Raw genomic sequence first — 21,831 nt, forward strand, 5'->3', positions numbered from 1 at the left:
GTTTCCTATAAGTTGCTGTTTTTTATTTTTTGGTTTTGTGCTCCATCTTCTCATTAGAGGCTTTTCTCATATTTTTGGTAATTTTTGCTTGTCAGTTCATGATTAATAGTAGGAGATTATATTAGTTTTTTATTGCTGTGTAACAAATTACCACAGTTTTGGTCAGAAATGGTTGCTTAAAACAACACCCATTAATTATCTTACAGTTCTGTAGGTCAGAAGTCCTGGTGGGCTTGGCTAGGTTTTCCGCTTAGGATTTCACAAAGCTGAAATCAAGGTGTTGGCTGGCCTGGGCTCTTATCTGTAGGCTCTTGGGGAGAATCTGCTTTCAGGTTCATCCAGGATGTTGGTAGAATTCAGTTCCATGCAGTTGTAAGACTGAGGTCCCTGTTTCCTTGCTGGCTTTCAGCCAGGGGCCTCTTTCACTTCCTAGAAGCTATTCTTCATTTCCCTAGCTTCAGGTCAACTGTGCTATATAGCAAACACAATGATGGGAGTGATATCTCATCATATTCACAGGTTTGGGAATTAGGAAGGGACATCTTTGAGGGGCCATAATTTTGCCTACCACAGTGACTAATAAGCTGACTGGATGGTATGATTGTTAACACAGAACTTGTTAACTTTAATCTCTACTGTAGAGTATCTGGGAGGGCCATTAGTTGGGAAGTCTCTGATATCAGTATTCATACAGTCTTTTATCTTGGGTTGGTCAGATTCCCCAGAGAAGCACCTTTCAGTCTCCTTCCTGGAGGGTAAGTGTCTGTTTACTGGTATTTTGGTAGCCAAGTGGGGAAGAGTGTTGGGCGTTTCTGCATTTGACATCCAGCTGTATATGATCACTTAATAATCTTGTTTTTGATATGGTCATATACCCTCAAATGTACTTGGTGTTCCATAGTCCAGAGATCCTCTCTTTTGCCCTCTCCAGAGAATAAAACTCCAGACTTACAGGGTAGGGGAGAAGCAGTCACCCAAAGGTATGGAATGGAGGGTGGGATGCAGGGACCTAAATAACTGCTTCTCAAAACCCTTTACTTAGTCTTCTTTATTTTTGCCATCTCTTTTCACTTTACCCTCAGTTCTGGAAGTATCTGGTGCTGCTAGTTCCTGTGCCTTATGAGTATTCTTCAGTATAAATGGGAATAATTCTCTGTTTTCTCTAGATTACCTTTCTATGTCTGCTAAGTCGGTTATTACTTGTCTGTTTGTTTTCCAGGGTGTCCAAATGTTGTCGCTGTTGTCTTTCTCTTAATCTCCCCGTCCTTGTGGGTCTATGACTTAAAAAAATCTATGGTTTTTTGTTTGTTTTTTTGAGTTTTGGGGGAGAGCAAAATTAAATACATGTGCTCCGTCTAACATTTTAATCATCTTTCAACTACTGTGAAATTTCCCAGAGTTTACAGGCCCCCAAGCCATGCTTTAAAAAGCGGATTGTCGGTCTAAGATTGATATGCCATGATACCTCCTCAAATCATCATCTTCTCTGCTCAGCCCTGTTCTTCTGAAACAACAAGGCAGAACCCCTTCCTCTTTTCTCACTCTTCTAATGCCCAGTAAGATGTAGTATTTTGCTGTGAGCATATTTTCCTCTGCCTGGAATGTCTCCACACCATAGTTCATCTGCACCTCTCTCAATGGCCTGCAAATTCCTTTTTTGGATTTAATCCATGTAAGAATTTACCTTTCTCTGTGACACTTTCTCTTTTTCCTCCAGAGAAGCATGTGTTCCTTCTTTAAGGCTTTTGCATCAGCTCATTTTTACCTCATCTCTTTTTAAATTAAATTTATGTCCATGTTACACCACCAGATTGTGTGCTTATACAGGACAAAGGACCAGCTTAGTCACCTGTATTTCTCTGGTGCCCAGTACTGGACACATTGCAGACACTAAATGTTGCTGTAATAAGGCTGCATGTACTGAAACATCAAGTTTTTTGTTTGTTTTTGTTTGAAGCCAGCATTTCAGCAATACTTGGTAATACATTTTTCTTATGCCAATTAAAGGCTCTGGCATTTATGTATATCTTTGATTAAGAATGACTGTGGAAACAAATTAAATGTTATTTAATAGAATTTGGAATTTTGGGGCATAAAATATCTCTGCTAGTAAAAAAAAAAGTTAAAATCTTAAATGTTAAAGTAGTAGTTTGTTTATTATGTTTTGTTTGTAGGTCAAGTCTGGATTCTTCCATGAAAGTGATTCCAAAGCTGTTGCTAAATCCATTAGAGACCGGGTGACCTTGATAAAGAAGACGAGGGAAAAGAAGCCTGCTGGCTATTCAGAAGAACGTAGGGATTCCCAGTGCAAGTTTGTGGGGAATGTATTCCCTCAGCACCAGAATACAACTTTGCCCCCTGCTCCTGCTCAGCAGACAGGAGCTGAATGTGAAGAAACTGAAGTTGATCAGCATGTTCGACAACAGCTTCTACAAAGAAAACCACAGCAGCACTGCTCGTCTGTTACAGGTAATATGCTTATAATATGTAAAAGCAAACAAATGTGAAATTATATTCCCTTATTTTTAAATAGCACTTTTGTGTTTTTCAAACATTCTGTTATCTATCATTTCATCAAGCCTTTTACCAACCCCCTGAAATAGGCCAGCTAATTTCTTTATTTTAAAATTAAGATATTGTTCTGTTCAGTGACTTGTCTGACATGCTAGTTGCATAAGGATTATCATCTAGCATCTAGTTTTGTTCAGGGAAAAAGTAAAATGACCTTATTAACAATTAAGGGTCTAATATAAATCCTTTAATAAAGAAAATTTGGAACTAAAGATATAATTTATTCAAGAGGAATTTTCTAGACTTTAAGACCCTTTGTATTTTAGGTTCAAGTATAAAATTAACACACTTCCTCCAATTTTTCTGCTGTAATGCATTCTCTTCTCCAGAAGGGCACAGTATTTGCAGAGTAATAACCAATTGTTCTACAAAGATACTATTTTTTCTACCCAGGTTCTTATAGGGGAAAGAGAGTATGACACTTAACATTTTACTGAAATCCTAATGGCAAGTATAAATTAGTTAGGTTTATACATAAAATGGCCAGCAAATGGAGTTGATTTTTATGTTATTCTTTGTTTTTAGGTTTGCTTTATTAAGAAAATTTGTTATACCACAATGTCAACATTTCATTGCTTGAATGGAAAGTTTACATGATGGTTTTGATTGATTCTGCAGTGTACATAGTTTATTTGAAGCTGTCTCAGGTTGTCAGAGTAAAAAAGCCATTAAAGAAACACTTACCATTACTTACACCATTTGGACATTGTGCTTCGAGTTTCCCTTCTATATGTTGCTTATTTTCTTTGTTATAGGTGACAGTTTGTCTGAGGCAGGAGCTGGATCAGTTATACATTCAGATACTTCAAGTCAGCCCAGTATAGCCTATTCCTCAAACCAGATGATGGGCTCTCAAATGGTTTCTAATATCCCACAGGCCGAAATAAATGTTCCAGGGCAAATTTATCCATCTCAGCAACTAGCAGGACATTACCAGCAAATTTCAGGGGTGAGGTGAACTGTTATATTTTTAAATATATAATTGGTATATTTACTGTAAATGGGTGAGTTTATCTTTAATCTTTTTTTTTTTTTTTTTCTTATTTAATAATTGCAGAAGCAGCCAAAGCTGACTCAGCCCCAGATTTTGCCTTTAGTTCAAGGTCGGTCCAGTGTTTTGCCTGTACATGTCCTTGGACCTACAGTTGTTTTACAACCCCAAGTTTCCCCACTAACTGTCCAGAAGGTCTCACAGGTAAAGGTAAGACACATTTTAGAGGCTCTGTATTCATTTAAACAAATTTAACACTGCCTAGGTTTTCTGACAGGCAAAAATCCTCTTTCATAAATTCATTGTAGTTTAGATAAAGGTCACTAAAAGCTAGAAGTTGTTTATATTTTCCTTCACTGAAGACATTCCTCTTGAGGATGTGCCTAACATTGCGTAACTAGAATCTTGAGACACTGCTTATATAATTAGAGAAGAACTTAGTATATGGACAAAAGACTTATTTAGGTCTCTGATTTCTTCCTCTTGGTAATAATGCTTTGTTCTTTGTATTGACATTTTCCAGCCTGGTTTGAATGTGGAGGGATGTCTGTTGCAGTTGATTAGAAACAGTATTTCGTAGACTTTCATAAGTTTTAGCACATTCATCTAAATTCTTGACTTGTTTTGGTTCATGTCTATTTCTGTAGGTGAAATAAGAAGAAATATTTTTGTCTTTGAGATTCTTAAAGTTAGCGCTATTTATTTCTGACAATAGGAAAACAGTCTTTGTGCGAGTTTATATATCAAGACTGTATCTAGTTCCCTAGGTTATGGACTCTGGACACATGGTTGAGCTTTTCTTTGCCATCACCCTGTTCTCTTTCTCCATTCCCATCATCCCTCGCCTCTTTCCCTCTCTGGGAGTGAGATGGTCTGAGCTTCTGGGCACTCTGCAGCCAAACAGAGAATGCCTGGTTTAGTTAGCAGCTGGTTCATCTGTTTCTTTTAAGAGACTGATATACAGTCAGTCACAGTTCATCAACAAACTTTTAATGACTACCACCTTCTGGGAAAATAAATGAAAATAAAATATGATCCTTGCCTTCAAGGAGCTCAGTCTTGTAGGGGAAAGCATACATATACTTGACAAATGCCAGATGCATTTAAAATCTGCTGGGGGTAGATTTAGTCTGATATAGTTGAAGGTGCCTGGTATTGGCTAGTGTTTATAAGTGATATGGTACATATCTGTAATTGAGCTCATGGTGTGTTTTGATTTGTCTCTTTCTAAGCCTATAATGCAAAGTATGCTGAATAAATGCTTAAAGTTAACTTAGGTTCAACAACATAAGTATACAGGTATGTATATTTTTAAATGTTTCCAAAATTTAAGGAGTGATTTAAAAAATTATTATGAAAGTATTATTTGCTTATTTTAAAAAAAAGCCCATAAAGTTCTAAAGAGGACAGTGAAAATCACCTGTTATCCCTCCAGCTAAAGACAATTTATTGTTTATGTTAAGGAAGTATAGCCTCTAGATTTGTCTTTTTTTTTTTTTTTTTTTTAAAGATGACCGGTGAGGGGGTCTTAACCCTTGACTTGGTGTTGTCAGCACCACGCTCTCCCAAGTGAGCCAACCAGCCATCCCTCTACAGGGATCCGAACCTGTGGCCTTGGTGTTATTAGCACCACATTCTCCCAAGTGAGCCATGAGCCGGGCCCTCTAGATTTGTTTTTTGTTCTATGTACAAATATATAATTTTGTACATATATACATATGTATATCACATACAAGTTTTTGTAGCCTGCCCTTTCCACCTATTATATAGAAGCCACGTGAGCAATCACTTTGAGCATGATGGTCCAAACTCTAGGAATTATTGCATCCAACCTATATTTATTTCAGCCAACTCTCTCTCTTCTCTTCTTGAGAGAGTGTCTATGTTCATTTTAGCTATGATATTGAAATCCTTTGAGCTTTCTCATGGGACTTCCACTGTCTGGTGTGTGAAGGTGTCAGATTCAGTTACTCTGAATCTCTGCCAGGGTTCGAATGAGTTATGTAGTAAGTGCAATAAATGATAAGCCATGAACTGTATATTTCTGGGACTGGTCTCAGCCTCTTAGTGTATTCAGCTAGCATTTACTCATGGTGTTAGGATTTTTATAGGACTAATGCTATACTTACCACCTTTTTGATAACTTGCTGAAATTTTAAAACATAGCATTATTTTATCTATCAATCTGTCTGGGACAGTCCCATTAAAATGGGCATGGTATATGCATTTATCATTTGAATTTTCCTTGCACAAGTGCCAGGCACTACAGCTGGACTTTGGAGCAGATGGACAAACTTCATCCAAACCTGTGGCTTTATACTTGTCAGTTACTGGAGTTTCACAACCAATCCTTTCTGCAGTTTCTCCTCAGACATTTTCTGCTTCACAGATGACTTCCCAGCATCCAACAGCTGGTCTTCAACTTGAACCTGGCCCTAGGAATGGGAATCAAACATTAACCAAAGCACCAGATGTCAGACTTGTAGTCTCTTATGGGTTAATCACCTTCAAGCTTTGTCAGGTCATTGTCCTGCCCAATGTGTGAGCAGTATACAGAATGCTGCTGGTACAGCTCAGCTCCCTTGTAATTCCATCAGGGGGCATTCCGGGGCCCATAACCCTTCACAAAAGATACATTCAGTATCACAGCCACACCCAGTGGTATATCAGGAGTCTGTAACTCCAGGTCTTCAATGTCACAAAGCCTGTGCATTTGAAGGAGCCTTGTTTCCAAGCCTCTATTCAACGGCAGCCATTATTTTTACAACCTAAGATTATGGTATCACCCAAAAAAAATTCAGCAGTATTGTGTTATCAGCAGCAGCTGAAGGGTGGTATTGAAAGTGTGATTCAGCCCTGGGGATGGCCGTCTTATTCTGTTCAACGCACCTGTCCAGGGCCAACTGCAGAACTACTGCCCTTTGCATTGAAGGCTCCTGAGCAGCTGCTGTTTGTCATACATCCCTAGGAATAAACTTCTTACTTATCACAGCCAACTTACCCAGTCCAGGCTCCAGCACAGCCTATTTACTCACTGCCAGCCCTGGAGCATCCTCTTTACACTGTACAACCACCAGGATCACAGCCAGCCGGTTCTATGCAGACTTTTTATCCAGTCCCACCTGCAGTATAGCCCTCTTATTTGGTACCAGCCCAAGGGCAGCCTGCTTATCTAATGCAACCTCTGCTTCTGTCAATTTTTCCAGAAGCCAGCATGTGGGATTCAGGCAACTTACCCTGTGCAACCTGTGGAACAGTCTGCTTATCAGGCACTGCCTCTTGAGCATGTCTCTTATTCAGGACAAACTGCTTACACCATCCAGACAACTGAATAGGCAACCTTCATAACCCAGCAAGTATATGCAATAAATCCTCCTGATAGCAAGCAAATACACATTATAAACTCTGCAGATCAGAAGTTATACTCTGTACCACCTTATGTAGCACAGACTTCTGAGCAACAAGTCTATTTAACACAACCCCAGGGTAGTAGTACTTTAATGTTGAAACAAAGCATGTATTTAACATCGACCTTAGGTACTCAGACACATTCTACTGATTCTTTATTTAATGTCCAGCATTCAGTGGCTTCATCCCAAGCAGATGTCAGTTTTGGACACCAGCAGCTAAAAGCTCAGGCCCAGTCAACTAGCATTATATCTCAGAGGGCAGTGGAAGGACAGCTTCAACACCCTGGGCAAATGTCCTTCATTCAGCAAACTTCTTCACAGAAAAGCCATCACTTGTCTACTCAAGAAGATCCTCTAAATCAACAGCAGTCTTTGTTTAGCCAACAAGTTGCTCTCCAGTACCAGGTACCTCATTCACAGGCACCTAACCAAGTTCAGCCATTACCGGGTATTCCAAAGAACATTACAAACATGGTCCAGATTATATCATCTTTGCAAGAGTAGTTGCAACTGGCAGCAGTGGAACATCAGTATGTAATACAGCCTTTAGAGCAGCCTCAAGTGCTTCAGGAATTAGACAACAGTCAAACATGTCCTCTACAGAAAAACCTATCACAACACCAGCCAGCATGCATTCAACAGCAGTCTGCTGACCAGCCACAGTGGCAGCCATCTTCTAGCTTAGCAACTATTTCTGGGTCGTCAGAACCACAATCACAACAGCAGACCCTCTGTCAAAGCTCTGGGATAGCCCTTCCAAATCAGCTGTCTTCTGTTCAACTCCTACATTTAGCATGCCAGTACAGGCTTCCACTGCCTTTCAGGGCATTTCAGTGTTACAGACACAGTAGCATTTGCAAGGCCAAGAAATTCTGAAGGTAAATCTTATTGGGGGGGAAATGTGGATGATTGTGATTTTTCTGTAATTTTCAAGGGTCAGAGGGATAGTGAGCTATAGTAGAAATAGCACTGGAATTGGAGTCACAGTCCCTCCCTGTTCCTGGCTCTTTTCCCTATTCACTGGATGACCTTGATTCAGCTGTCTTCTAAGTTTCCATAGAGTGAAGGGATTAGACCAAATGATGACAACAAAAAAAAATTTGAGCACCTACTTGGGATATATTAATAAATAAAGTACAAAAATCCCTTCTGTCATGTAGTTTTGTTGTTTAATGGGGAAAGTCTGTCAATAACCACTATAAAAAGTAAATTATATAATACAGTACAAGGCGCTTTGAGGAAAACATAGAGCAGGGGAAGGAGAAAAGTAGGTTGCAGTTTTAAAGAAGGTGGCCATAAGGGTAGTTCTCATTGAGAAGGTGACATTTGAGCAAGCATTTGGAGGTGAGGGAGTCCACAACGCACATTCCAGGTAGGGGGAATGACAGATGCAAAGGCCCTAAGGGAGGAATGTGTCTGCCATGTTTGAAGAACAGCAAGGAGGCCAGTGTAGCATTCCAAGATCTTTTAGTACTAAAATATTAGGAGCCTGTGGTTTTCTTATTCTACATTTACAATAAAACACTTACCTTTGTGAGACAATAAACACTATTGAGTGATTCGTATGTGCCAAACACTATTCTAAAGGCATTAAATACACTATTCTGACACCAACCCCAGGGGTCCTATCATTATCCCTGTTTTACAGGTGAGGAAACTGAGGTTCAGAGAGGTTAAGTAACTTTCGCAGTATCATACAGGAAAGCCAGCATTTGAACCCAGACTGCCTGGCTCCAGAGGCCGTGCACTCAATCATTACACTATGCAGCCTCATTTGTAAGACAGTTATCCTCCCTGCCAGAATTGGAGTAAAGGGGCATGATGACTTCAGTGAGATTTATATAACTCAGGGAATTCATTGAATTAATTAAAAGAAAATAGAGGATTTGATTTATTCTTTTTTTTTTTTTTTCCTCTTCTGCTCTGCTTTAGATATATCTAAAAGACTGAATTTATTGAGTTTGGCTAGTAAAATGCTTTGAGGTGCTTAGATAAAAGGTATGCTGTGCTATAAGAGTTGTTTTCTGGTGATGTATTACTGTTCCAAATAGCTATTACATCAAGTATTATGTGTTTTATAAAATTCCCTCTTCATCAAGTACATAAATTATAATGAATTCTGATATGTGTGTGCTGACTCCTAATAGCACTGAGCAAGGATAAATGAAGATCTTTGCAGCTGAAGTTTCTTCAGACAGGGCATACTATTCTGGGATTTATTTCTTTAGAATGAAGTATTTCACAAAGCATTTTGGATTGGAATGTTTGTTTCTGTGGGCAGATACCTAATTAATTTTTTTTCCCAGCATCTTATTAAGAACAATTTCAAAGATACGGTATAGTTAAAAAAGTCTGTGGCACGAACACCCATATACCCACCACTGAGATTCTACAGTTAACTTTTGCTGTATTTGCTCTATCACATATCTATCCATCTATTCATCCCTTTTTCCTTTTTTAATCCATTTTTTCTGCTGCATTTCAAAGTTAGAGTTGCTAACACCAGTATACTTCATTCATAAATATTTCAGCATACATATCATTGACTAGAATGTGGAATTTTTTTTTAGTTTATATTTATGTACAGTAAAATGCACAGATGATAATTCAGTGAATTTTGACGTATGCTTACACCTGTGTAACCCAAACCACTATCAAGATATAGAACAGATGTTGGCAAACTATTTCTGTCAAGATCTAGATAGTAAGTATTTTAGGCTTTGCAGGCTGTATAGTCTGTTGGAACTACTCAACTCTGCTGTTGTATGCATTAAAACAACCATAGACAATATATAAACAAATTGGCATGACTGTGTTCCAATAAAACTTTGTCCACAAAGATAGGTGGTGTGCCATATTTGGCCATCAGGCTGTAGTTTGTCCACTTGACATAGAATATGGCCATTATTTCAGAAAGTTCCCTTTTGCTCCTTCAGTCAGTCCTCTCCACACTCTGAGTCAACCACTGTTGATTTTTTTCACCATAGATTAGTTTAGCCTGTTCTAGACCTTCATATAAATGGAATCATACAATATATATTCTTATTAAGGCTTCTTTCACTCAACATGTTTTTTTTTTTTTTTTTTTTTTTTTTTTTTTAAAAGATGACCGGTAAGGGGATCTTAACCCTTGACTTGGTGTTGTCAGCACCACGCTCAGCCAGTGAGCGAACCGGCCATCCGTATATGGGATCCGAACCCGGGGCCTTGGCGCTATCAGCACCGCACTCTACCGAGTGAGCCACGGGCCGGCCCTCACTCAACATGTTTTTGATATTGACCCATGTTGTTTGTGTCAGTAGCTCATTCTTTGTTACTGCAGAGTAATATTCCATTGTATGAATATATTGTTTGTTTATCCATTCTGCTGTTTGTGAACACCTGTGTGGTTTCTAGTTTGGGGCTATTATGAATAAAGCTGCTGTGAACATTCTTACACAAGTCTTTTGTGGACATATTTTTATTTCTCCTGGATAACAAATACCTAGGAGTAGAATTGGCCAGTCACTTATTCTATAAGTGTTTGTTTAACTTTTTAGAAATTGCCAGTTTTCCAAATTGGCTGCATTATTTTACACTAACACCAGCAATGATTGAGAGTTCCATACCCTCCCTAACATTTGGTGGTGTCTTTTCAATTTTAGGTATTCTGATGGGTGTGTAGTGGTATCTCGTGGTTTTAATTGGTATTTTTGTGATGGCTATGATGTTGAGCACCTTTTCAAGTATTTGTTGGCCTTTGTATATCTTTTTTGTGAAGTATCTGTTCAAGTCATTTGCCCATTTTATTTTGCTCATGTTAGTCTTAATTATTGCCTTATAGGAGTTCTTTATATATTCTGAATGATACCAGTCCTTTGCCAGATACATGTTTTACGAATATATTCTCCAACCTGCCGATTGCTCATTCATTTTTGTAATGGTCTCGTTTAATGAGACAAAATATTTAATTTTGATGAAGTCTAATTCATCAAAATTTTCTGTTGTAGTTTTTGCTTTCTGCAGCCTGGGAAACCTTTGCCTACATCTAAGTTACAAAGATACTCCCCTTTGTTTTTTGGTTTTATGTTTTATATTCAAGTCTGTGGTCCATCTTAAATTAATTTTTATGAATGGTGTGAAGTAGAAGGTCAGGATTGTTTTTTTCCCATGTGAATATTCCATTATTTCAGATCTATTTGCTAAAAAGACTTTCCTTTCTCCACATCCTTACCAACATTTATTATCTGTCTTTTTTTTTTTTTTTTTTTTGACCAGTAAGGGGATCGCAACCCTCGGCATGGTGTGGTCTGCACCACGCTCAGCCAGTGAGCGCACCAGCCATCCCTGTATAGGATCCAAACCTGTGGCCATGGCACTACCCGTGCCGCACTTAGGGAGGCCCATATTATCTGTCTTTTTGATTGTAGCCATCCTAGTGGGTGTGAAGTAGTATCTCATTGTGGTTTTGATTTGCATTTCCCTGAAGGCTAAGGATGTTGAGCATCTTTCATGTGCTTATAGGCCCTTGTATCTCTTCTTTTATCTCCTTTACAGAAATATCTATTGAAATCCTTTGCCTGCTTTTTAGTTGGTTTTTTTGTTGTTGTTGGGTTTTTTTTTTTTTTTTTTTTGTCTTTTTATTGTTGAGGTTTAGAGTTCTTTATATATTCTGGATACTAAACATATCACATATCAGATATGTGATTTAGAAATATTTTCTTCCCACTCTGTGGGTTGCCCTTTCACTTTCTTGATGGTATCATTTGTGGCATAAAATGTTTTTAATTTGTTAAATTCCAATTTACCTATGTTTTCCTTGGTTGATTTGTACTTTTGGTATCAAATCTATGAAACCATTGCCTAATCTGAGATCATGAAGATTTTCCTGTTTTCTTCTAAGAGTTTTAAATTTTAACTCATAAATTTAAGTCTTTGATCCATTTTGAGTTAATTTTTGTATATAGTTTGAGGTAGAGGTCCAATTTTATTTTATTTTTTTCATGTGGATATCCAGTTTTTTCAGCACCATTTATTCAAAGGATGATTCTTTACCTATTGAATAGACGTGGCACCCTTGTTGGAAATCGATTGATCATAAAAGTGTGAGTCCTCCAACTTTGTTTTCCTTTTTCAAGATTATTTTGGCTCTTCTGGGTCCCTTGCATTTTCATGTGAATTTTAGGATTAGCTTGTCAAGTTTTGCAAAAAAGCCAGCTGGGATTTTGATAGGAATTATATTAATTCTGTATGTTGCTTTGGGTAGTATTGTCTCTTAGTAATATTAAGTCTTCTAGTCCATGAACATGGGATGTCTTTTCATTAAATTAGATGTCCTTTAAGTGTTGACAAGGGTGTGGAGAAAAGAGAACCCTTATAAACTGTTGATGAGAATGTAAGTTGGTAGAGCCATTATAGAAAACAGTATGAACGTTCCTCAAAAACTAAAAATATAAGGCCGGCCCGTGGCTCACTCGGTAGAGTGCGGTGCTGATAACACCAAGGCCACGGGTTCGGATCCTATATAGGGCTGGCCGGTTTGCTCACTGGCTGAGCGTGGTGCTGACAACACCAAGCCAAGGGTTGAGATCCCCTCACTGGTCATCTTTAAAAAAAAAAAAAAAAAAACTAAAAATATAACTACCATAAAATCCAGCCATCCCACTTCTGGGCATATAGCCAAAGGAAATGAAATCAATATCAAAGAGGTTTCTACACCATCATTTTCATTGCAGTATTATTCTCAGTGGCCAAGATGTGAAAACAAGTTGTGTCCATCAACAAATGAATAAAGAAAATGTGGTATGTATATATATATATGATGAAATATTATTCAGCCACACACAAAAAAGGAAATCCTGCCATTGTGGCAACATAAGTGAACCCGGAGGACATTATGCTAAGTAAAATAAGCCAGACACAGAAAGATAAATACTATATGATCTCAATTATCTGAAATAGTCAAACTTATAGAAGCAGAGAGTTGGCAGGGGCTGATGGGTGGGGGAAATGGGGAGATGTTGGTCATAAGCTACAAAATTTAATTTATAAGATAAATAAGTTCTGGAGCTCTAACATACAGCATGGTGACTATATAGTTAATAATACTATATTGTTTACTTGGAATTTGCTAAAAGAGTAGATCTTAAGTACCCTTACACCCCGCACACACAGACACACACACAAATGGTAACTGTGTGTGGTAATGGATGTGTTAATTAGTTTGATTGTGGTAATCATTTTACAATATATACATATATCAAATCACATTGTACATCTTGGATATATACAATTTTTTATTTGTCAGTTATACCTCAGTAAGGCTAGAAAAAAATTAGGTGTTCTTTAATTTCAGCAATATTTTATAGTTTTCAGCATATAAGTCTTAACACCTCCTTGTTAAGTTTATTACTAAATTACTCTTTTTGTTGTTATTGTAAGTAGATTTTTTCCTAATTTCCTTTTTGGATTGTTCATTGCTAATATGTATAAATACATCTGAGTTTTGTGCATTGCTCTTGTATCCTGCCATTTTGCTAAATAGCTCTAATAGTTTTTTTGTGGATTCTTTAGGATTTTCTGTAATAAGATCATGTCATTGGGAGTAGAGATAGTTTTAATTTTTCCTTTCCAATTTGGACATTGTTTGCTTCTTTTTCTTCCTAATTGCTCTTGCTGGAACTTCTAGTACAATGTTGAGAAGGAGGTGAGAGCATATATTCTTTTGTTGTTCTTGATCTCAGTGGGAAAGGTTTCAGTCTTTCACCATTAAGTGTGGTGTTACCTGTGGGTCTTTCCACTTTTAAACAACTTTATTCAGGTATAATTCGTGTACAATAAACTGCATATATTTATAGTTTATAATTCAGTGAGTTGACAGATATATGCCACAATCAACATACTGAACATTTCCAGAACACTGAAAAGTTTTTTGTGTCTTTTTCAGTATTAGTTTTCATGTTTGCTCTAGGGATTTTAATTTATATTCTTCATTCTTCAGAATTTTTACATAGATTTAATGTTATATTTAATATTATATCATAAAATGTAAGAACCATGCAACTGTTTATTCCCTCCAGGCTTTAAGCTATACTTGTTATATATATTACATCTATATACTCATACATTATAAACCACACAATGCAGTGGTATAATTTTTTGCCTTATATAAACATATGCATTTTTTAAGAAATTAAGAAGAGAAAAAGTTTTAAATTTTGATGAGGTCCAATTTTTCAATTTTTTTTTTTTTTTTTTTTTATTGATTGTGCTTTTGGTGTGAAGTCTAAGAAGTCTTTTCCTAGCCTTAGATCCTGGAGATCTTCTCTTATATTTTCCTCCAAATTTTATACTTTTACAGTTTTTATTTCAGTCTGTGATGTATGTTAATTTTTGTATAAGGTTCTGAGGTTTAAATTGAGGGTTTTTCAGGGGTTTTTTTGCCTGTAGATGTTCAGTTGCTCTAGCACCATTTGTTGAAAAGACTGTCCTCCTTCCATTGAATTTTTTTTTTTTACACTTGCCAAAAATCTGTTGCGCATATTCATGTGGGTCTTTTTTCTAGGTTCTGTATTCTGTTTAATTCATTTATGTGTCTATCCCTCTGTTAATTACACACTGTCTTGATTACTATAGCTATATAGAAAGCCTTAATATTGGGTAGAGTGATTCTGTCTACTTTATTCTTTTTTTAGATTGTTTTAGCTATTATAACTTCCACCTTTCCGTATAAATTTTAAAACAAGTTTGTGTATGTCCACAACAGACCTTGCTAGGATTTTGATAGGAATTGCATTAATCCTATGTATAAATTTGGGGAAAATTGACATCTTTACTATGTTGAGTCTTCAAGTGCATTAACATGATATGTCTCTCCATTTATTTAGGTCTTCTTTGATTTCTTTCATCAGCATTTGTAATTTTCAGCATACAGATTCTGAACATCTTTCCTTAAGTTTATGCCCAAGTATTGAATTTTCTTTGGAAGGATTGTAAATCGTATTGTATTTTTTTATGTCGGTTTCCACGTGCTCCTTGTTAGTATACAGAAATGTGATTGACTTGTGTATGTATTTGATCTTGAATCCTATGACCTTGTTGAACTCACAAGTTTTAAGAGGTTTTTTTTTTTTTTTCGTTGAATCCTTGGGACTTTTTAAAATGTAGACAGTCATGTAATCTTTAAAATAGAGACAGTTTAATCTCTTTCTAATCTGTATGCCTTTTATTTCTTATTTTCCCCTACTGTGCTTGCTAGGATTTCCATTACTGTGTTGAATAAGAGTGGTGAGAATGAACATCTTTGCTTTGTTCCCAGTCTCAGGGGAAAGTGTCAAGTCTTTCACCATTACGTATGATATAAGCTATAGATGTGTCACAGGTGCTCTTTATCAAGTGGAGGTAGTTTCCCTCTATTCCTAAGAATTTTTTCATGAATAGGTGTTGCCTTTTTCAAATGCTTTTTCTGTGTTCATTGATATGTGATTTTTTTCACATTTTGATATATAGAGGTTTACGTTGATTTCAAATATTGAAACAGCCTTGTATCCTTAGAATAAACTCATTTGGTCATGGTATATAATTCTTTGTATACACTGTTGGATTTAATTTCATTGAGAATTTTTGAATCTTAAGTTTATGAGAGATATTGGCTCATAGTTTTTCTATGTCTTTGCTAATTTTCTATCTAAAGGTTCTATCAGTTGCTGAGAGTAGAGTGTGAAGTTCCTAAGTATAATTGTAGATTTATGTATTTTTTGTTTTAGCTCAGTCATTTTTTTCCCATCTGTTTCGAAGCTCTCATTTGGTGCATCCATGTTTAGGGTGGCTATATGTTTTTGGTGGATTGATCTTTTTATCATTATATTATGTTTCTTTGTCCCTAGTAATTTTCTTTCCTATGAAATGTACTTTATTTGATATTACATACCCACTCCTTCTTTCTTTTCATTAATATTAGTATTATATATCTTTTTCTATCCTTCTACTTTCAACCTATTCGTCTTGTATTTGAAGTGAATTTTTTGTAGGAAGCATACAGTTGGTTTTTATCCATTTTTTTTTTTTTTTTTTTTTAAATCCTGCCAGTGTCTCTTGATTGGTATATTTTGACTGTTTGCATTTAAAGTAATTATTGATGTTAGGACTTAAATCTGCTATTTTAGTATTTTCTTTTTGTTTCTTACCTATGTTTCTTTTTTTTTTTCTTCATTTGTCTTTTTTTTTTTCCTGCCTGTGGATTACTTGAAATTTTTTTTAGGATTCCTTCTTGTTTTATTTATACTGTTTTGAGTATATTACACTATATAATTTTCTTAGTGGTTGATCTAAGGTACATATATATATATCTTATAACACCCTACTGATATTGATATTTTACCACTTTAAGTGAAGTATTGAAATGTTGCTTTCATTTAGATACCTTTACCACTCCCACTTTTTAAATGTAATTGTCTCAGGTATTTCCTCTACATATATCATGCAGTATAGAAGATGTTGTTATAAATTATGGCTCAACCATAAAATAGGATTCTCCTCTTATGAGAAGAAGAGTCTGTTTACCCTTATTTTTATCCATTGCATTGTTCTTTCCTTTCTGAAGTTTCAAGCCACCTTCTATTAAAGGAACAGCCTTTCTCTTCTTTTAGTCATTAAGTTTAGGTCTGAGAGAGACAAATTCTCTTAGTTTTCTTTTGTCTGAATATCTCTTTTTTGCTTCTTCATTTCTGAAGATATGTTTTGCTGCATGTAGATTTCACAATAAACGGTTTTCTTTCATCCCTTGAAGAATGTTATGTCACTTCCTTCTGGCCTCCCATATTTTTAGATGAGAAATTTGCTGTCATTCAAATTGGTGTTCCCCAACAAGTAATGTGTCATTTCTTCCTATTTGCTGTTAACCAAAACGTTTTTTCTGTCTTTAGTTTTCAGAAATTTAATTTTGATTCTTCTTGGCATGGATTTCTTTTTTATCGTAGATCGTTTTATGACTTTAGCCAAATTTGGGAAGTTTTCAACCATTAATTCTTTGAATATTTTTTTAGCTCCACATTCTTTCTTATCTCTTTCCAAGGCTCAGATTATATGAATGTTTGATCTTTTTCTACTGTCCTCCAGGTTTGGATGTCCTGTTTGTTTTCTTTTAGTCTCTTTTCTCTCTGTTGTTCAAACTGAGCAAATTTCTATTAGTTTGTCCACAAGTCCACTAATTCTATTTTCTTTCATCTCCAGTCTACCATTTAGACCATCCAGCTAGTTTCTTATTTAGGTTACTGTATTTTTTCAATTCTACAATATCCATATGGTTCTTCTTTACAAGTTCTGTTTCTTTCCTGAGGTTTTCTATTTTTTCATTTGTTTCCAGAGAAATTATAATTGCTCAGTGAAGCTCTTTTTTATGATGACTGTTTTAAAGTCCTTGTCAGATAAGTTCGGCATCTAATTCATCTTGATATTGGTGTTATTTGATTGTCTTTTCTCATTTGAGTTGTGATTTTTCTCATTCTTGGTATAGTGATTTTTTTTTTATTGTATCCTGGACATTTTGGATATTATGATTGGAGACTCTTGATCATATTTAAATATTCTATTTTAGCTTGATCTATTTCTGCTTGGTCTTCTGGCTCTGTTTGAGCTTTTACTGGGTCTCTGTTGGTGCTACCTACAGAGGTAAAAGGTGCTTCTCTGGGCTACCGGATGTTGTTAGATAGAGGGGCAAGAGATGCAGATGCCCTTTACACGCTATTGCTGCTGTCTAGTGTTGGATGGAGGATGCCTCAATCTGCCTGGGCTCCCCTATTGCCACTGTTGTGGGAAAATCAACTCTGCATCTGCCAGCAAGTGTTAGATTTGGTGAGTTGGATTGCCGTTCCTATGGGCAGATTAAGCTCATTGTTGCTGCTGGTGGTGTGGGTGGTAAGTCAGATTGCTACTGCTGTGTGCATATCAGGCCTGATGCTGCTGGTGGGTATGGGGTGTGGGTGGGTTGGCTTGGCTGGCTTTCACTGTAGCCACTGCTAGTGTTTGGTGCAGTGTATAGGCTGTGTGGTGGGCAGGTTGCTACTGCTACAAACAGACAGATGATGCTCACTGCTGCCACTGGATATGAGGTATAGGGTGGGGTGGCCCACCTGTGTTCTGCTGTTGCCCCATTGCTGTTGGCAGATTGGGCCTGTTACTACCAATGGGTGTGGGGCATGGTGTGGGTTGGCATGCCTGCATTCTACTGCTGCTACTGCTGTGGGCAGATTGGACCTTCTGCTACCAGCAAATACGGGGTGTGGGGTGGTTCAACCTGCCTGGGTTCTTCTACATTTCCTATTTGTTCCTTCATTATGAGTGTATTTCCCTTAATGTCCATGAGTTGCTTTAAAATCCTTATCTGCTGATTACAGTATCTCGGTCATCTTGGGGTCTCATTTTTCTGTTTCTTCATACATCTAATAATTTTATGTTTTATACTGAACATTGTGAATGGTACATCTTAGACAGTCTGGATCACGTTATATTCTTTCAGTGAATGTACGTTTTGTTTGTTTAGGTAGTTTACTGGCTGAATTCAAACTCCAAACTCTGTTTTCCCTATAAATGGGCAGCAGCTCACATCTGTGTTCAGTTCTTTTAGCCTTAGCTGGGCTGCTTGGAGTCTCTCTATGGCATGCTTGGTTCTGGGGTCAGGCAAAGATTTAGGTAGCATTTATATGCATAATTTGGGGCTCTCTTTCTGTGACTCTCACCTTTCTGATATTTCTTCTTTCATGTTTCCTCATGTACTTTCTGCATGTTGGGTACCACCAAACTTCTTCCTTTGTCATTCAGTCTTGTAAGGATGTGGGTTTTCTTCTGAGTTTTAGCTGCTATAGGACCAGCCCTCAGGTGAAAAGCCATAAAAATGACAAACTCACCCATTGCCCTTTCTTTCAAGTATACCTTCCTACCTGTTTCTGCCTACTTTTGCTTGCTCTCCCCTGCCTCCAGGCAGTTGATTTTTTATATTTGCCCAGCACTTGTAATTGGTATCTTCGGGAGTGTTGACCTGATAGGACCATTATCTGAAGCAGAACCTCTCATTCCTAATTTTTGTCATTGTAAAATATCATCCCTCACTTAATTAAGGTAACCATTACATGCCCATCAATAAGCCCCAAAGAGTTGTTTACAAAGAGATGAGTGAATTTCTGATGTTTGGTTATTTTGATGTGGGGGAACAGGGATATTCAGCCAGGTCAAAGAGCAAACTGTGCTTATATTTTGTATCTGTCTCCCCTGTAAGACTAAAAGTTCTTTGGGGCAAGTATCTGTATCCAATTCATCTCTGTATTCCTAGCACCCAGCACAGTGTTTGATACAAACAGTTGCTTGTTACATGTTGGTTGAATAAATTAATGAATAAGAATGCCTGTAGAAATATCTTGGCTGAATAAATTAATAATTAAGAATAGCCGTAAGGCTATGAGCCTGCCCTCAGTGGGAGAGGGATTCTTTGTGGATGTTTATCATTCTTGCTGCCTAATCAGGGCTTTCAGATTGATTAATGAATTTGTGTTTGGTGGACAACCTAAGACCTGTTCTTATTTCTCCATATGGCAATGAACTAGAACAAATAAGAGACAGAAAGTGAATCAGAGTTCAGATATGGTTATGATTGTTTTATCAAATAATTTGGAAAACCACTGATTGTGATTTTTAGTTACTGCTGAGATCAAAATTTTCCACCTTCTGTAGTGTGATGTGTTAGAACTAGTACATTAGTACTTTTGGTGGTTGAGATTGTTTCCTTTTCAGTTGACATTATGGTCTAATCAAATCTCCGTTTAAATGGTTTCATTTTCAACTGTTGGAGAGAAATCTTAAATCTCAGCAGTCTATATGAAATTGAATCTCAGTACAGTGTTTGAATATCATTTTGATTCTGTACCATAATATTTGCATTGTTTTTTCTTTTTAAAAATCTTTTTCTAATTACTTTAATTACGTAAGCAATATGCCGTATATTTTCCTGATAAAAATTTAAAACAATGCAGGGAAGTCTTATTTGACCTCACCTCTCTGCATGTCCTTGTTCTTTCTGTTATCAATTTGGGGTGTATCCTCCCAGATCTTTTTCGATGTAGTTACATACATACATATGTACTCTTACACCATATATAGTACTGTTTTGTGGTTTGATTTTTGTCTTTAAGCACATAAAAGAGATCCTACTATATGTGTCTCTTTGTAATTTTTTAAAATTCAATTATGTGTCCTGGAAATACATACATACATATAAACATTATTTTATTTAATCATCTCATAATATTTATTATTAGTAGTAAGACTGTGCTGTCATTTATTCCTTCTACTGATGAACATGTTGGCTGTTTCTGGTTTGTCTCTATTTGACTTTGAGACTACGTTGCTCTTAAAACTTTCACCCATAGTGTTAGCAGCCATTGAAGATTCTTGCCTATAATGTTATGACTATGGTGGTTGCCAAATGGTGACTTTCTGATTCTATATTATTTGGATTACAGCTTTCCATTCTCCCCCATTTATTTAACTATAACAGTATGGATTTTATCTTAGTCTGTAGGATATAATCCATTGCTATCATAATTTATTTTGATGTGCAAACTATCTCAGATTTGGCTAATGGGATCCCCTTTGAGCTGGTTCCTGTGTCCTTTTGATGTGTCCCCATCATTCTTTGACCTTAATCTATACACAGCAAGATGTTCCATACCTATTCTACTTTTCCCTGCCCCGGCTTCATAATCAGTCATATCTCTAATGAGCCCTGGTTGAGAGAGTTTGTTTTAATGGAAAAATAATCTCATTTATAAAAGGAATGACTTAGGAATGAGGGAAAATTTGATGAGATAGGAAAGAAGAAGGAGAATTGCTGGAGTGATGTCCCTGAGAAGGTGAGAGGAGATGACATTTACTTTCTCAATGGAGGGGTTGGCCTTAGCATGGGAGCCCAGACAGGATGTCCACAATAATAGGGGCAATGGCAGAGAGTATGGGCACAAAATGCTACTAGGTGGGTAGATGTTATGGGAATTCTCTTCTTGGGTTTTTTTGTTTGTTTGTTTTTTAATTGGTGAAATAGAAGCAAGTTCATCAGTTGAGCATGAAGTTGGGGGAGGGAGTGTGTATTAAAAGTTAGATGACAGAAGAGAAGGTATAAAATAGTTGTCTAGAAGAATGATCCATACCAGTCAGCCACCAAAAAATAAAGGATATATAAAAATAGAAGAATGGTAGTAGAGTGAATGGACAAAGGAAATGTAGTAAGATTGCCAGGCAGCATTAAGGATACTCCTGAAGTTAATTGTTCTAAAGAGTTAATCTCTTTGTTGATTTTGGTGCTTCTCTTCTTTCATCTTTGGTACTTCTCAAGAGTTCAGTGATTCTTGATTTTCTATTCCTGTTTACCTGCCTGATTGGTTTACAATAGCTTGCCTAAGCCTCCAGTCATTGGTGGAGGAGGGGCAGGTTGTATAGGGAGCATGTTTTCTTAGTAGTCACCTGTAGATTTGTCCTTCCAGGTTCCACCTTGAGTTTTTGGGCATACCTCATTGCTGCTCACTACTTAGCACAAGGGGGAGGGGGTTCAGGGTGGGTAGTATTTCCTAGTTTAGCTGCTCTTAGTTCACCTTCCCATTTAATCTCCCAGATGAATTCTCTAAGGCCAGGCAATCTTCTGGTATCATTAAATTTGGAGCTTCCCCACATCGCCCCTAACTTTGCAAGTAGTTTTCTCCTATATACTCGTGTGTTGTTTGAGGCATGGTTTCCATAGATTTTGTTGCCATATGGATATGATCTATTGGTTTCACTTCTTTTGGAGGTTCTCCATCACTTATGGTCTGTGGATGGTACTCTTTTTAGTTTTTCTGG

The 21,831-nt window shown here is 36.8% G+C and overlaps 1 protein-coding gene across 1 annotated transcript in view; it reads left to right on the top strand.

Annotated features, from left to right (window-relative positions):
• Nucleotides 1-21,831, top strand: part of WNK3 (WNK lysine deficient protein kinase 3) — a 120,291-nt gene that overhangs the window by 41,152 nt on the left and 57,308 nt on the right. Inside the window, 3 exon segments of the mRNA XM_063084225.1 lie at nt 2,175-2,469; nt 3,327-3,532; nt 3,635-3,772. Coding sequence (XP_062940295.1) covers nt 2,175-2,469; nt 3,327-3,532; nt 3,635-3,772 — 639 coding nt within the window.

This window comes from Cynocephalus volans, chromosome X (assembly GCF_027409185.1).
Source record: "Cynocephalus volans isolate mCynVol1 chromosome X, mCynVol1.pri, whole genome shotgun sequence".
Taxonomy (NCBI): Eukaryota; Metazoa; Chordata; class Mammalia; order Dermoptera; family Cynocephalidae; genus Cynocephalus; species Cynocephalus volans.